Raw genomic sequence first — 14,223 nt, 5'->3', positions numbered from 1 at the left:
CTTCTTAATATTACAAGAATTGCAAGAAACACTGACTTGCTGGCTGGAATATTAATTGTGATATTTCCAATCCTGAGGCATTGGTAAACCTCACTTCCCAATCTTTGTAAGCTAACATTTGAATATCGGGTTGGGGTGAGGTAGCTTTTAAATTGTGGTGTTTTGGGGCTGTTCAAGGAGGTTTGGGAGGAAGTTCATTAGTAATAACAGTTCGTATTTCTGGGTTTGGTATTAATAGGCTTTCTTTAAAGGCAAGGATTTCTTAGGGTGATATCTTTAACCAAACTAACTTCGCAGTTGCGATTACAGTTAGAGAAGCTTTCAAATGCAAGACATTCTTCCTCGGGTATCAGTTTCCTTAAGTTGGTAGACTTTTTTTTTACTGTAAGCAGCAGGTCTTCAGGTCTCTTGAAGAAAAATGCATATGAAAGCCTGTCTACCCAAACTACGAAGTTGATCCAATAAAAGTTATTGCTCTAAAAAATCTTGGCCTTGTGCATAATTCCAGGACCACTGTGGCTACATAACTTCTTTCTCTAGAGCACGGTTGCTTAAATATGGCCCAGAGGGCTTAGGAAATCTTAGGGTAGGGGAGCAGGAGCAGTTAATATCGCTATCCTTCCCCACTGCCAAGTTCCCAAACTGCTATCAAGGTTGAAGTTGGGCCACAACCCTCCCCACAACCCAGCCAGGTCTGGGCTGGGCCAGGCTCCCCCCTACACAGCTGGTTTAGAGTCAATGTACACCCCTTTCTCTCCCACCCCCTTAGGGCTAGGCCTAAATCATGCTGCCTTCCTCTTCCCCCACCCCAGCAGGGCTGGAATGAACCCCTTTCTCCAGCAGCTGCCTCCAGCCACACTGCACACAGCCAGATGGGGCCCTACTGGGCCTGTCCCAGGCAGGGGATTGAGTTCTCTGGCCCATACAGAGACTAGATGCTGCCCATCTGGCCCACTGCACAGAAAAGCTGAGCGCTGCTTTGAGCATTTCTTTAGCTCAAAACCAGAGCATAGCCAGCCACAGCCATGCTCCAGCTGCCAGCCAGGCTCCAAGCAGCAGTATTGCCGCTGCTGCAGTCCCAGAGGGGCCCCCAGGTAAGGCTTCTGGGCCAGCCCAGTGCTGGCCCCAGCCTCCCTTTCCCCACCCAGGGTAACCTGCCATGTGCCATATTGCATGTGGCACAGGTGTTCTCCAGGGACAGCTAGCAGCAGCATGAGGTGTCCTGCTGCTAGGTGTTCCTGGGGAGCCAAACATCTACATTTATGTGGACAAGGCCTGTGTGACCTTAATAGCGTAGTGATTAAACCTACAGTACTGTGTCCACGGCATTGATCTAAGAGCAGAACAACAGGAGGGACTATATGCGATGCTGTGGCTAGTAAAGCGACCAAAATGCTGGCTTGCATCCATAGATGCTTCTCAAGCAAATCCCGGGACGTCATTCTCCCCTTGTACTTGGCCTCGGTGAGGCTGCAGTGGGAGTGCTGCCTCCAGTCTTGGGCTCCACAATTCAAAAAGGATGTGAAGAGGCTTGAGAGAATCCAGAGAAGAGCCACACACATGATCAGAGGTCAGGAAAACAGACCTTATGACAACAGGCTGAGAGCCATGGGGCTCTTTAGCCTGGAAAAGCGCAGGCTCAGGGGTGATCTGATGGCCATCTGCAAGTTTAACAGGGGCGACCACCAGGATCTGGGGGAACGTTTGTTCACCAGAGTGCCCCAAAGGATAACAAGGTCAAACGGTCATAAACTACTACAAGACCATTTCAGGCTGGACATAAGAAAGAAATTCTTTACTGTCCAAACCCCCAAGGTCTGGAGCAGCCTGCCATAGGTGGTGGTTCAAGCACCTACACTGAACACCTTCAAAAGCAAATTGGATGCTTATCTTATCTTGCTGGGATGCTATGACCCCAGCTGACTTCCTGCCCTGTGGGCGGGGCTGGACTCGATGATCTTCCAGGGTCCCTTCCAGCCCTAATGTCTATGAAATCTATGAAATATGTCCCATAAGTTCAAGTGTTAGAGTCATCCTCCCTGTGGCTCAACTAAAGTGCTCATAAATTAAGTGCTGGAAGCAGCGGTGTGAGGGGATAGGCACTAGCACAGACCAAGAGATCTCCACAACTCGAGTGTGACTTTCCTATCGATTGTGGAGAGTATGGTCAGCACATGTGATGATGCCTTTATTCAAGTGAAGAAGACACTAAACACTCAGAGTTTCTGAGTTCATTGTGATTATACCTAGTGCCAAATTGTGGTAGGAAAGTATAAATAGCTGTGAGCTTGTATGGGCTAAACAGAACATTCAGCTTTCATGCTGCTGCAGCAGCATCTTAAAATAATTCAGTGTCACTGAGGCTTTCATACTTGTTATTTATCTCTTTGTTGCAGGAGTCTTCAAAGTTAATCATTTAGTAACAGGACATGAGAGCTATGACACATTGTTAATATTTAGTCATTTAGGGTCACAGAATACGTTTATTTCCATGACTAAAGCACTGAGCATGATGAACAGGATGGCAAGCAAACCACAACTAAGTATGCAGGTTCTGTCTTCCCCTGCAATTTAATCAACTTGCAGAGAAAAAAAAAATCAAAAACTGCATACAAAAAATAAAGCTTTAAAAGTATAAATAAGGTAAGAAAACAATAACAAGTTTTTAAGGCAGTTACAAAGTTCAGGTTTCTTATGTAAAACAGATCACAAACACGTAGTTGTTTGGGTTTTTTAACTACTGTAACCCATCAATCTAGTGTACAGCTAACCTACTACAGAAGGACCTGGACTTGACTTTCTGGTCTTCCTCTCATATGTGTTAAGCAAGCTAAATGCTCCACTTTGTCAAATTCCCCCTGGATCTTCTGGCCTATTGGATAACTAAGCATATAAAATTTAGAAGGTCAGAAGGAAATGCACCTAAGGGAATGTGATGCTGTAGTCCATGGATTATGGCTCTCCCTTAGGCGGGGGAGTCCTGGGTTCTAGTTCCCTGCTGCCAGAGTTAATTTTGTATTTTAGCTACTAATGGTCTAATATAAAATGGACACATAACCTAGTGATTATTTGGAATGCAAGTGCTTACAAAAGGCTTTGAATTTAGCAAAATAGTGGTAGCTCTTACCCATTACATCTGTGTTTTGGACCAGCTGTGCATCCTTTGGTTTTAGATAGGTATAGTAGGTACATTGACATCAGTAAGAAAACAGAGGTATGGTTATATCAGTTGGTTCTAATATTCAGTTGTATCTGATATTTAAAGGGCCTTTCCTTAGACACCTGTCGGGTCAGACCTCTTGGTCTATCTGGTACCATGTAAACCAATACAGCCTGTTCTAGGCTCAAGTTGTCTGTGACTAAACTGACACCCCTACCCAGGCTAGCCTGAGTGAGGAGGGTGTGTGGATACCCAGCAGGACTACAAACAAGACTTGTCACTGCAAGCCACAGCCATCCATACCTGGAGAGGAGATGCATGCTGCCAGGTCATTCTGCCTGAAGAATCACCAATGCTGAAAAGCAACTCAATTAACCTAGGAAGGTTGTTACAGCATCTAAGGTGCCCCAATGGTCACAGTGGCCTCCAGACAGACTTGACTTGACTTTCCTTAGGCACAGTAACAATTTACATTTACATTATATGCTAGGGGGAAAAAAATCTTTTAACCCTTAGCCAGTGGCAATATTATAGCTTGAAATTATGAAAAATAAAAGCCAACAATTTTGTCTTGACTTTATTTTAAATAGTGTATATCATAAAATAAGCTCAGATTTGTCTGTAACTTATGAGAAATAAATGTTTAAGATACCTCTCCTTTAATGAAACACTTAATAGACAAGGCAAAAAACATTTTAACAAAAGCCTATTCAAGTTAGTAAAATTTAGTGGACTGAAACGGTCCACTTTTTAAAATAAAAATGTGAGGATGGTTTAGAAAATATCTAGACACCATAGTGGTAGCTATTATAAATATAAATAGATAATAGTGTTAGTTGGAGAGATGCAAAAACACAGTTGCCTAGCAATGTTTTTTCCCCCTGGAGGTGAGGCATTGTTGCTTCTAGCTGAATCCTGAATATAATAAACTACTGACCTGTACGTTTGGCTTAACATTTCAAACCAGCTGCATGCGACTATCTATCACTGGACCAAAAAGGAAGAAAAAGCAACATGCATTTAAATATGGGAAACCCCCCCCCACCGAAGACCACTCCTAAATAGTGCTCACAAATCTACTAATATAAACCAAGCTAAACTTTGAAATTAAAAACTGAAATCCAGAAGAGATTGTGAAACCAAAAGCTCCTCCATTATATGAAAAAAGGCATACACACACAGAGAGGCATAAACAGGGGTGTTCCCCTTTCACTCTGCAAGCAATTGTCCTAAAAGGCATTGTAAACTTTCTTTCTGTACCAGCTGACTCAAATAGCTCCTTGGGGTGCATGGCAAAGACATGTGCTTTCATAGCCTGATGGGTCCACAAGATGGCTTTAAAAAAGCTCAGAAATTTCTGAACAAAAAACACCTATGTCCACATTTACCTTAAAATAAATAAACAATATAACAATTAGAGCTTATGATGTCAACACTCAAGTTCATGAGTTGTCACTGCCACTCCAAAGATGCACACAACACACTATGTTAGATTCAGAATCTACGATATTTTTAAATCAAGTAAGTTTTTGAGCAAGCCTGACACACTACAACTTGCCCTCCAGGTTCTTTTCAGGAAAGTTTTAGTACCAGCAATTATTTAGAAAGCTAAAACATAGTGGTTCATTTCAAAGTGAAAATCAATGTGGTTTATGCTATTTTGGTTTAATATAGAAATAGATAAGTTTGCAAGAGTTCTTTCAGCTGCATGGATAGGAATTGTTGGTGCTTTATATAAGATCAGGATTCAGACTGCTGTTGGATAGTTTTCTGATGTTACTATTACTGCTTCCTGTTTTTGGCTAGTTTTCACTTCTGCCTCTTCATATTGCACTTCAACCTCTTCATATTCCTGTACATCAGCTGTGGCATCCTGGTATTGTTGGTACTCAGAAACTAAATCATTGGTGTTGCCTTCCGCTTCAGAAAACTCCATTTCATCCATGCCTTCACCAGTATACCAATGGAGAAATGCTTTCCTTCTGAACATAGCTGAGAACTGTTCAGAAACTCTCCTGAAAAGTTCCTGTATAGCTGTGTTGTTGCCTATAAAGGTGGCTGCCATCTTCAGGCCACGTGGAGGTACGTCACACACTGCCACTTTTACATTGTTAGGAATCCATTCCACAAAGTAGCTACTATTCTTAGTCTGGATAGCCAGCAACTCTTCATCCACTTCTCTGGTAGACATTCGTCCTCTATAGATGCATGCTACAGTCAAGTATCGTCCATGACGAGGGTCACAGGCTGCCATCATGTTCCGTGCATCAAACATTTGTTGGGTAAGCTCCGGCACTGAAAGAGTTCTGTATTGTTGGCTGCCCCGGGCCGTCAGCGGAGCAAATCCAGGCATAAAGAAGTGTAGGCGAGGGAAAGGGACCATGTTTACAGCCAGCTTCCTCAGATCTGCATTGAGCTGACCAGGAAAACGGAGAGAGGTGGTGAGGCCGCTCATGGTCAGGGAAACGAGATGGTTAAGATCACCGTAAGTGGGACTGGGGAGCTTCAGGGTTCTAAAGCATATGTCATACAGAGCTTCGTTGTCGATACAAAAAGTTTCATCTGTGTTCTCTATCAATTGGTGGATGGACAGTATGGCATTATATGGCTCTACAACTGTATCTGAAACTTTGGGTGAAGGCACTATGCTGAAGGTGTTCATAATCCTGTCAGGGTATTCTTCTTTGATTTTGTTGATGAGGAGTGTGCCCATACCAGATCCTGTGCCTCCTCCAAGAGAATGGATGAGCTGAAACCCCTGCAGACAGTCACAGCTCTCACACTCATTCCTGACCACATCCATCACGTTCTCAATCAGCTCAGCTCCTTCTGTATAGTGGCCCTTAGCCCAATTGTTGCCAGCACCTGAGTTACCTGTAAGCATAATTACAGAAAACCATTTATAAAGTTGCCATGGCAAATGTAAATAACAATAAGAATATTGCTACATGGTAATCAAATGTAGACACAAATACTGTCTGAGGAAAGGATCTCATAACTATCCCAAAACATGGCGGAAAATTGCTCAAAAAATGTAATTGTTCCCATTAGTAATAAGTAATGTATGCAAAATTTCCCCATGGCATGAAAGTGCTCACCTTTTTTGTGAACACAGTTATGAAAAGAGAACAAAGATCCAAATATCCACATTTGGAAAAAAGCAATAGTATTTTTTTCAACTTTTAATGTATAGTTCTGAATTTGCTCACTAAATTCCTATTATTATACAAGTTTACTACCATTTTCAGTATTAGTATGATCTAATATGAAGTTCTTCTGATACACTCAAAGTCACTATCTAGTATCACTAAATCAGATTAGTCTTTGAAATTAACTGTAAAAAAAAACCGAGAAGTCCTCTCTCTAACTTTTCATGGTCATTGTAATTTTAATTTTTTTTATGTGGACTGAAACAGTGTGGCTTCCTGGTGTTAAAAAAAATTCTGCCTGGATTTTGGAAGTTTCAGCAAATAAGATGGGTTTATTGGATAGGAAAATAAAGAGATACTCACACCTGAAGATATCTAAAGTTTAGTTTGTATAAATCAGGTTTTATAAAATTTGATAAGACAGTGGAGACAATTCAATGAAACATTTTTATTTAAATACCAATTTTTTTTTGTATTTTAACATTCCCAAAGACATTCTGCAGTCAGAACACTGCAGCATTACGTTAGCTGACATTAAACTGTGTATAAGCAAAAGCGATTATTCATTTCAATTAATTTAAATAAAAAGGACTTAAAAGATAAAATCAGAATTAAAAAAATATTTGTTTTAACAATACTATTAATATTGTAGACAAGGCCTTTAAGTATTGTAATCTGTCTCAACACCCTTGCAGAATCCTGGATGAAGAACTACTAGTTTTTGATTTATTTAAGGATGCTTTACAAACAACAATTAAGATTTTAGGGAACCTAATCTGGGTTTAGCAGCATCCCTGCCACTTCGTATTTACTTGTATATTTTTATTAACAGCGCACAGTACATACCATGGATAAAATTGTCAGGTCGAAAGAGAGGGCCTATTTTGCTAGACCGTACGCTATCCATAGTTCCAGGTTCCAGATCCACCAAGACAGAACGGGGCACATACCTATGGGCTACAACAAAGGAAAATATGTGAGCGTAAGCTGGCAGGCAGCCTAGCAAAATCCTGCTCCTTTTACATCAGCTGCCCCTCAGACCAAGAATTTAATTCAGCATGTTATAGAAGAAGGGTGAAACAAAAATAAAATGGATCTAAATGTAACCCAAGCTACCGAATTTAAATTCACTCGAATCATTACAGAAGATTAACAAGACATCAGAACAAACCACAAAATCCTCAGGGAACCTTCACTGGGCCTAAGTTTGCACTCAGAAAACAGAGACATATTTCAGGGGGACATTTTACTTGTAAGAACAGATTTGCACAATAAGGGGAAGAGAAAAGGTACAGGGCAGTATTTGCAAAATCACAAGTGCAATAAAGCAGTGCAGTTGTCATTCAAAGTCAATGTAGTTAAGTGCTCTGCTGCTTTTGAAAATCCTCCTGCCTGCCCTTTTATTTTAACCGTTCAGTATTTACTTCGTAATCAGTTGTCACCCCACCCCTCCTAACTCCAATGAAGATGATGAGCACTTACAAACAGCTTCATTGAAGTACACATTAATTCTTTCCAACTGCACTGAAGAATCCCCATGGTAGTTTCCAGAGATATCAATTCCATGCTCATCGCTTATCACTTCCCAGAACTGGAAGAGAGAACAATGATACACATATCATCATATTTATATTACTTTTCTCAAAATAAATAACTGGCCAAAATGACTTGGGTAGACTGGAGAAATGGTCTGCAGTCAACCATATGAGATTCAAAAAGGACAAGTGCTTGGGACGGAGTAAGTGTATGTACAAATCAGACTGGAGAATGACTAGCTTGGCTGCAGAACTGCAGAGACAGACCAGAGGACTATAGTAGACCATAAGCTGAATATGAACCAACAGTGTGCTCTTGTTGCAAAGGCAGCCAGCAGTATACTGGTTTGTATCAATAGGAGCCTCACGTGCAAATCAAGGGAAGTGATTCTTCTAATCTCGTCAGCACTGGTGAGGCCTCACCTGGAGGATTATATTCAGTTTGGGACCCTACACTTCAAGAAGGACATTGACAGGTTGAAAAGAGTCCAGTTCAGAGCAACAAAAATGATTAGTACCTGAGAGGCAAGACTTATGGGAAAAGGCTAAATGAAATAGAGTTATTTGGTTTGGAGAAGAGAAGACTGAGGTAGGATTTGAAAACAGTGTTCAAATACCTGAAGGATGATTACAGACAAAATGGAAACAGGTTTTTCTCTGTGGCCACAGGGAACAGAGCTAGACACAATGGCCACAAGTTTCAGGAGGGGAAATTTAGGTTGGAGATTTGGAGGAACTTCCTGACTATGAAGGAGGTGGCCAAGCACTGACACAAGCTACCTAGAAAAGTTGTGAGGTCTCCATCTTTGGAAGTTTGCAAGAGTAGTTTAGACTGACACTTGGCTAGGTTGGTTTAGTCAGGGACGATCCAGCCTTGAGGAAGGGCTGGGGAGGGGGAAGAGGGAGGAGGTGCCTAGACTGGATGACCTACTTTCCAATGATCCTAAATCCTTTTTCATTTCCACTTTTAAACACTGCAACCCGGGGAGAAACTAAAACAACACCCACCACACAAACAGTTAAAAAGACCATTTGTTTAAATTATCTCCTGCTACCAGTAAAACAGCAAAAGACTCAATTCGTCCATTATAAATTTTGGACCACACCGTGGCTTTTTGAGATTGGCCTGCACTAGCAGGTCTTTGGAGAGGCAATTCAGACTCAGACAGGGTTACCTGTGCAGATTGCTTTTTATTAGGTATAGAAGGCATCGCTCAGCGCCACTGAAGCATGACCAGTTAGATATGTAAAGGTGCAGTTGCTGTACATACACACCAGGTAACCATGTGTGGTTTAGCCTTTTCTGAAAATTAGGGCTGCTCTAATGAACATCTAGCACAGAAATCCTGAAGTCTCTATGCAGACAGAAGAAGCAGTCAAGATGTCAAAATTGCACTTTCATTCTTTTCTGATTAGTTGCTCTTACTGCATCATATTCAATGCTTAGCAATAAAGCATTAGTAGTAAAACTCCAAACATTTGAGTGTTTGCACCCAAAGTTTTGCTTTTGGATCATGACTTCCCTTGCAAGCGTCATGCAAAAGGCAACATACTCAGATGCATTATTTATACAGCAGGAACATACAGAAAAACAAAATGCTTATCTAGACTCCCATTTTTACATCCAGCCCTAGAATTTCTTATCTAGGCAGTTCATTGCAGGAGTATTTCTGCAGTCACGCCCTCCCACTGTAATGAGCAAGCTATTTTAATTTTAAAGGTCTCCTTCCCTTAGCACGACTTAATTTTAAGTTTACAAATACCGTGTTTCCAGTGCTGACAGCTGGGAAATTATACCAGGTGAGCACTTTGGAGAGCAGCAGCTTACAGAGAAAAGCTCCTAAGTTAACAGGAGAGAAACTGTAAACTGAACAAGCCTTTTAAAAGCCACATTGGTTTCCAGAAAATATTTCCTCTGGGCCCAACCTCGTAATCCTTGTTCACTTACAGTCTACATCTCAAGCGAGGGCAGTCAACAGGAACTTTGAGTGAACATGAAACACAGCATGAACCTATTTATTTTCTCAATCTACTGCTAGACATCTTTTGTATTTAATTGTTCCAAATTATTTTTGACAGATCCAGACTAGAGAGGAAAAATTCCTGGGAGAGTCATACAGAAAAAAACAAAACAAAACAAAACAAAACATTTCTCCTATAGCCTAAGTGCACAATAAAAATGACCATCCCCATCACAACTGATGATACAGACTTTTTAATATTATTTATATTTGTACACAAGGAAATAAGTTTTGGTCACAAGCAATGGCAAGGCTCTGTGGTGCCCATGGAAATGAATAGGTACTGGTAATTATCATGAAAATGTCCATCCAGGTGTTCATGCTCAGTATTTGGGACTTGTGACCTACTCACAATTAGCTGTCTTATATCAGGTCATGCACTATGCCACACATCCTTTGTGAAGATACAAGTAAATATCTGTGTCTAGGTATGTATCTTTCTAAATGAGTTGATCCAATTTACCGGTATCATGTGTCAAACCTTAACTGATTTGGTAATAACTCTATGCAGTTGTTTCTAAGTTACGCAAATATAAAAAATATATTTAATTGCCACTTACCAGGGGGGTTCTAAAATTTAAATTCCCACTACATTTTGTGCCAGTTGGAGAAAATACCGCTCACTCATTTTCCCAGGCTAAGTTATTCTTTTGATGACAAGTAAAACATCATTATCTTTCATGATTATGTATTATACTGAGTGTAGACCAGGGTAATAAATTATACCTAGACTGGAACATTGTCATGATTACTTTGCAGTACTAGCATATAGTAATTCCTGCACAGGTTTACATAATTTTGCAAAGTAGTAATATCCTTTACACACACTGTCACTTCCCATGCTATACACTTCTTAGGAATAATGTCGTGCTCTTCCTCCCCTTCCTTCAGTCTGTATATAATCACTATAATGCTGCCTGTATTGGCAGCAGTTGCTACTAATGACAATTACTTGGAATCAAGCCTCACCTTAGATCCAACTTGGTTTCCACATTGGCCAATCTGAAGATGCACAATTTCACGCATTGTGCAGACTAGAAAGTTCAGGAGCAAGAGCCTATTCCAGTTCCTCCACGCTCAGTCACTGTAACAAGACCTCTCTTGACTGCAGTATCAGCTATACCCACTAGAGTAATTTCCTTTTTATACTGATGATGCTGTCACTCAAACTGCAAAGGGAGTATCCAACATTTACATTTTGTTCATCCCCTCATCAGCATGTCTGCATGGACTTGTAATACGTCCCAAGAACTTTGTATGTGATGTAAAGTCAGACATACATGGCAGCAAGCAGGCGAGGAGGAAAAGTTTACTTGTTTGTCAATGAATGATGCAACTCTGTGGAATAATGCTCTGTCCATTCAGAAACAATAAGGCTTCAGATGTGAATATCAAAGGTATGCTGCTCTATTCTGTTAAGACTGCTCTGGTTAGAGATGCAACAAAATTCAGGACAAATCATTATCTATTTGTGAACAGAGGTCTCTTTTACAGCAGTCCAAAATCTGGAGTTCCCAGCTCATGGAAAATTTCAAGGGCTGTGGAGGGAGGGTGTCACTTAATTTTGGTCTAAATCACCTTGAAACCAATATAGGTTGAATCTCCCAGTGCCCCTTCCAGCGCAACGGGACCTGAAGTACTCCTAAAGCTCTTGGATTTGATTAACTTTAGCTACCACCAGTGTTAGGTTCCAAGCAAACCCTGTCTAGATTTCAGGCACATCCACCCTGTGCCCACGGATGCAATGCTTCCAAAGTCCCTGATCGTGGGACAGATATTCCAAGAAACTAAAGATTTGCTTGGGACTCTGCTTTAAATTCAGCTACAGTTTGCCAGATCGGAGATGTTTCAAGCAAAATCTTCTGGCTCAGTGACACAGCACTTGTCAATGCAACTTTGTTATGCTGAAAAATGTCTGATCAGCTCTAGGCTGGCTGCAAAATCTCCCATCTCACCTTTGGGTCAGAAGGAAAATTTCCAGTGACTTCAATGGGGACTCCACAGATTGACTGATAGTAGGTTGCTCCCTGACCCCCTATGCATCAATACAAAGTTGCAAATCCTGGGCAAAAATGTGGCTGAAATGCAACTGTCTGGAAACACCAGTACCATCTGTGTTCCCAAAGAACAACTGTCTGATGTTCTGAATGAGACAAGGGACCTCTTTCTCCAGACATCCTGCATATTCTCCATTAAAATGCTCTGAAAGTTGATAACTTAAAGCTAAAGTTGCCCATGTCTGTTACAAGTACACTCCAGAAGGTAAAGAAATTTGATGTTAAGTTGATAGCCACAGCCAGCACAACAACAATACACACAACATCAGCTGTTGCCTAAATTCCTTCAGTGCCCTGATCAGGCTCTTCTGATGGTTTTTCCCACTGACTGGCTTAGGCAGACCCACTCTGAGCGGTGCTGACTTTTGTGGAACCCCATCCGTAAGTACCTGACTCTCCCCATGTAGTGGGAAGCCTGGGGCCCTAGCTCAGGCCCCTGAATCTCGCTGGGTGGCAGGGAGTCTGGGGGTTAGTGATGCAAAGCCTAGCATCACAAAACCTATTCCTTTGTGGATCTAGGCCCCTAAGAATGGGAGTTAATGAGACTGCAGCAGCTCCTAACCTGCTCAAGCACTTTTGAAATCCTACCTAGCTGAATATTTGTACAAGTTAGCTACCGTATCCCACTTACAACACAGGTACATCACTGCTTCCCAAGATGAACGTGGCTAAAAAGAGGCTCAGTGGAATCTGCTGCAACAATACAGAGGAAACCAACCTCCTGTTCCCATTGCAACCCACGGCACAGTATTCTCAAGGGACCCTTGCCATGGCTGTGCCTCCAAGGAAGTGACATAATGCTAAGCAAGCTGTGACACAGGCATGTTTCCTGCAGATAGACACAGGCCTGTATCTTTGCGTACCAGATGCCCCCAAGTCAGCACCCCTTTTCAGGGTCTGAGATAGCATCCATTGGGTACATTTGTATAGTTCAGCTCCATGCCTTTTTTTAGTCTCCAACTAGGCTAGGAGGAGAAACTGAAGGAAAACGTAGGAGACAGTTTAAAAAAAAAGAAGCTTATTTTGAATAAATACATAAAACCAGCACAGTAGATACAAATGGCTTATAGAAATGGCTTATTTATTAAATAATGGGGGGCTGGAAATAAGACAAAACAAGTCCAAAAGGAAAATCAGCTTAGTTTAGACTTCCCCACTCTCCAGCTGTAAATGGAAGAGCTGATGTGAATAGGACTCAGTGCAAGCATGTCCCCAGAGTACCTGTAGCGTCTAGACTAAACCTATTAATTCTTCACATAGAGGAAGATTAAAATTCACCTACTAATTAGAGATGATAGAAGAAAAATTTAAAAAATTAGATCCTTTCTTTTATTATTTCAGAATGTGATAACTTCATCATCTTTTAGGAGCAGAAAATGTTCCAACCATTTTGTTTTAATTCGCAATTAAGTTATTACATACACAAGAACATTAACCTGATATATTATGGATAATTTGTAAAAACAAGAGTGAAAGAAAATGGATTTGTGAATGTTCCTTTGAATTAAAAAGCAAAATTTAATTTGGCCATATACGTTGTGTACGCAAACTCTTTTCCACAAACATTCAGTGCTGGTAAGAATATTTGCACATTCAAATTGCACACACGGTTATTACATTCCTGTTTTGTGCTTAATGTTTAATTAAATCACAGAGTAAAGAAACAATAGCACACATGCACACGTGCAACTTACCTAGTGCAAATATCTACAATTAGCAAATGGCATCTGTTGACAAAACTATCCAAGTGAGCCTGAATAATAAATTAATTTAAGAAATTCACAGTCTTTTTTTGAAAAAATCATAAATGAAGAGAAAGTCAGTCCCGTCAAACAAATAATACATGATGAATTATTCACCAATATAGTTTTCTCCAAAAATAATCACCTGCACACGTGCTTATTTTTAACTGTATAGCCTTGAAAATTGTGTAACAGGATGCAGAGTAATTCTTAGTATCTTCTGATGTGGATTTTTTAAAAACACGTACATCTCTCTGAGCCTTTTCAAGCAAACCACTCTTGTTTTTTCCCCCCTGTCATTCTTCAGCGGTTTCGAAACTTCAAGCCAGTCCAATAACACTAATGAACTTCCTATCTACAGACATTGTACATGTGTTGATGGTGATAAGCAATGCGACTGTTCAGATGATCACTAGCTGCAGAGTGGAAGGACATGGCTGAATGCTGGCTTTGCCATAAATACACATGCACACTTATTTCAAGTGACTATGGCAAACAGTCTAGAGGGAGTGCCATGTTACACATTTTCATAGATTTCACAGACTTAGGACTGGAAGGG

The 14,223-nt window shown here is 40.9% G+C and overlaps 1 protein-coding gene across 1 annotated transcript; it reads right to left on the bottom strand.

Annotated features, from left to right (window-relative positions):
• Window positions 1–2,478: 2,478 nt before the first annotated feature.
• On the bottom strand, window positions 2,479–11,005 carry TUBB1 (tubulin beta 1 class VI). Its single transcript, XM_090020408.1, has 4 exons — window positions 10,835–11,005; window positions 7,792–7,900; window positions 7,156–7,266; window positions 2,479–6,034 (listed from the first exon to the last, which is right to left on the bottom strand). Exons 1-4 carry the CDS (start codon window positions 10,889–10,891, stop codon window positions 4,908–4,910), a joined length of 1,404 nt encoding a protein of 467 aa, XP_089876534.1. The 5' UTR covers window positions 10,892–11,005; the 3' UTR covers window positions 2,479–4,907.
• Window positions 11,006–14,223: the final 3,218 nt, after the last annotated feature.

The sequence above is a fragment of the Crocodylus siamensis genome, chromosome 10 (genome assembly GCF_052110815.1).
Source record: "Crocodylus siamensis isolate JL-2025a chromosome 10, ASM5211081v1, whole genome shotgun sequence".
Lineage (NCBI taxonomy): Eukaryota > Metazoa > Chordata > Crocodylia > Crocodylidae > Crocodylus > Crocodylus siamensis.
Note: the sequence above shows the minus strand (reverse complement) of the source record. Positions and strands in the feature narration are given on the sequence as shown.

Bases quoted from the DNA above. Each gene is read 5' to 3' on its own strand.
- TUBB1 (XM_090020408.1), bottom strand. From the start codon at position 10,891: ATGCGTGAAATTGTGCATCTTCAGATTGGCCAATGTGGAAACCAAGTT. The intron at 7,901-10,834 runs GTGAGGCTTGAT...TCTCTCTTCCAG, and splicing joins GAAACCAAGTTGGATCTAAG to TTCTGGGAAGTGATAAGCGA. The intron at 7,267-7,791 runs GTAAGTGCTCAT...CCTTTGTTGTAG, and splicing joins GTACTTCAATGAAGCTGTTT to CCCATAGGTATGTGCCCCGT.